Here is a 3,290-nt window from a genome sequence, read left to right on the forward strand (position 1 = left end):
CTTGGCTTAATTAGGTAGAGCAGCAGTGTTCATTGGACTGTAAACTGATCGTGGAGTAGGTTGCCCTTACATACTTTTTCTCTCAAATGCCAAGTTAAATCCTTCATTTACAGACACCAATCTGATAAAATTGCATGCATGCTTATCAATTTACTGTCAAATGTTACAAAGATCTGCTTGATGAATGAGTAGAGCCACAAGAAAGCGTTTATCAAGCAGAATTTGTGTGTTCATGGTGTTTCTGTCCATGCTTTATTATGTGGTCGAAAACTCATATCTATTCTGAATTGAGTTTTTTTTTTCCCCCCTGCAAAGAAAACTCGATAGGACATAAAAGGAAATAGAGGCATTGTACAGCAACATTCAATCCAGAGATCGACTACAGAAGTAAATTATTATCAATTCATGCAAAAATACAAATTTCTATATATGAACAATAGATCTCATGATGATGATGATGGACTGAAAAACAGAGTTAAAGAGTAGGACAAATATAGTAACTGTACGCTTAGCAGAAGAAGAAGTGGATATATGCTGCTTTTAACCTGGCTTGCTAAAAGGGGAGGGGCATGGTGGAGCAAGAACTTCGACAATTTCCTCGAGCATCTGTGTAACCTTCCTCATGGTTGGTCTAAGAGATGGGTCTTCCTGAATACACCAAATAGCAACCTTCACAAACTTCTCCAGCCTCTTTCTGTCATCCAACGCCTCCACATCATATTCAACCAAGGCATCTAATGTTCCTTCCTGATAACAATCATAAGCCCAATCAGTCAAAATTGCTTGGTCTTCCAAATCCGACTCCATACGTACGCTTTTTCTGCAGCAAATGATCTCTAGTAGCATGACACCGTAGCTATAGACATCCACCTTGGCTGTGATCGGCATGTTCCTAAACCAATCAGGTGCAACATAACCTTTGGTTCCTCTAATGGCAGTATTAGTATGGCTCTGGTTCATCATCAAAAGCTTTGCCAATCCAAAGTCAGCAATCCGAGCGTTGTAATAGTCGTCAAGGAGTATGTTCTGAGGCTTTATATCGCAATGGATGATCGGGCTGCTGCACTCTTCATGTAAATACAAGAGTCCTCTTGCAATCCCAATAGCAATTTCGATTCTTCGTTTCCAACTGGGTTTCAGGTCTCCGAAAAGAAAACCTGCTAAAGTGCCATTGCTCAAGAATTCGTATACCAGCAGCCGTTGTTGGCCCTCATCGCAAAATCCAAGCAATCGAACCAGGTTCTTGTGATATGTTTGGCCAATCACACTCACTTCTGTCCTGAACTCTCTCTCACTATCTTGGAACGAATTATTTAACTTCTTGACTGCCACATGAACGCTAGAACCCATTTGTATTTTTCCTTTGTAAACAACACCAAAAGCCCCCTTTCCCAATTCTTCCTTAAATCCATCTGTGGCTTCTTCAAGCTCTTTGTAAGTAAAACAACGCAAATTCAATTGCACGCTACTGGCATTTGCGATTATTTTTTGTAGCTTGTTGTGGTAAATGAAGGAGAAACCTAGACAAACTGCTAAAATTAATATTAAGTTAACAAAGACAGAACCACCAAGAAGCACTGACCCAATGAGGATCAAAGTATCCTGGTTCTTCTTCTTTAGTTCTGGAGCCTGATCAAAACGAGGATCCGGCACCGGCAGGGTGGAATTATTTTTCCTGATTTTGATGAGAGCCTTCCCCCCGTTAAGGTTACTGTCCACTCTCCCATTTGATAGAGGTAGCTTCTTCTTCCAACAGGTATCACCTAATCTGAAAATGGCAACAGCACACATACAGTCTTCCAGGCAAGATTGTCTGCACCGATCTTCAGTATAAGGCGTCAACAGCACGTAGTCAGAGGTTGGCCAATCTGTATTTGTTAGGTCTACCCAAGTATAAAGATCTTCTCCAGGGCGGCCTAGCCTGTCTTCTTCACAGCCTTGTATGAAGTCCGGTTTGCAGCTACCGTACCGGTCATCTGGATCGAGTAAGGAGTATCCAGGGGGGCATTGACACATCGGTCTTTGATCTTCTTTCAGACCGCAGATACTGTTATACCCGCAAACGCCAATACCTGCTTCAACAAGACTGGAAACACAGATATTTTCTGGTTGAGACCAGTGAGAACTCCAGCTTCTGTTGCTGTTGGGAGCTTTTGGGTGAGAATATTGGGTAAAAACTCCATCAAAGTTAAGAGTTGCTCTGAAGTAGAAATCAGAACTTGATTCTACCTGTTGTCCCTGTTTTAGAGGGAATCGTTGGTCATTCTCTCTCAAAATGAACATGTAGCCTGATTCGTTGAAGACCAATTCTCGACCGGGACTTGATGGATTAGTATCATCGGAGGAAGTAGTCCCACTAGCATAGTATGGTGCATTAGCGTAGTCGGTCGGCAGGTTTATGGTATTAAGCACAAGATTTCCATCTTGTTGCAAACGCAGCTGAAACCTTCCTTTGGAAAAGTTGGTCTCTGATTGTCGAGATGAAAGCACCCCTCCCCTTTCCAGATTTTGTGTAGGCAACAACGTATCTGTGGGACTATTGAAACTCTCCCATGCCTTATTAAATTCTCTATCTTCAAGCACAAAGTTCCCTGCGTCGGTCATAACTCCAGAAGCTACAGTACCAATAATGGTCTGAGAGCTCCATAACTGTTGGCCTCGAGGGTCAGTAAGTACTAGGCCACGGTCAGCAGTAAGAGCCACTTTTGATCCCCCTGGTGCAGGCTTATCTCCATTTGCATACCAAACTATGGTCTTGTCTGGTATCTTAGCAAACCAGATGGAAAGTAGGAAGAAATCCCTATCATTGTGTGGGCGAAATCCAAAGGCAAACTCACCAGAAGGAGATAGCCATGAAGAGCTATTGGCAGCTGCAGTGAGAGAATCTCCAACAGTAATGTTACCATTACTTTGAGCAACAGTAGAAATCGGTAGCAGAATTAGCAAGGAAACAAGAAGACTAGGAGGAAGAAAAGCCATTGCAATTGCCATCAACAAAAATGAGCTAGGCACAGATTTTAACAGCCTTGTGGCTAGCAAAGGTACTGTTGTTGGTTCAACCATGGATGGTGGACCACGTAATACTGTGTCTGGTCTTGGTTTCAGATAACTTCTGAACCATTTTCCATTCGAAGTCTATTTCAGCTGTCACGTAGTCACATTTGTCACAACCATTGGAAGTCTCTCCATATGTCAAATTTAAAGTCTAGTGGGCCTAGTCCTTGCCTTAATTTAAACTGCGAGGGCTGTTGCATCAATAATGCAATAATGTGAAAAGTAAAATTAAAAAA

General features: G+C 42.2%; 1 protein-coding gene across 1 annotated transcript; it reads right to left on the bottom strand.

The window, feature by feature from the left end:
- Nucleotides 1-331: 331 nt before the first annotated feature.
- On the bottom strand, nt 332-3,082 carry LOC109001714 (G-type lectin S-receptor-like serine/threonine-protein kinase RLK1). Its single transcript, XM_018979121.2, has one exon. It carries the CDS (start codon nt 3,061-3,063, stop codon nt 541-543), a length of 2,523 nt encoding a protein of 840 aa, XP_018834666.2. The 5' UTR covers nt 3,064-3,082; the 3' UTR covers nt 332-540.
- Nucleotides 3,083-3,290: the final 208 nt, after the last annotated feature.

Source organism: Juglans regia, chromosome 14, assembly GCF_001411555.2.
Source record: "Juglans regia cultivar Chandler chromosome 14, Walnut 2.0, whole genome shotgun sequence".
Taxonomy (NCBI): domain Eukaryota; kingdom Viridiplantae; phylum Streptophyta; class Magnoliopsida; order Fagales; family Juglandaceae; genus Juglans; species Juglans regia.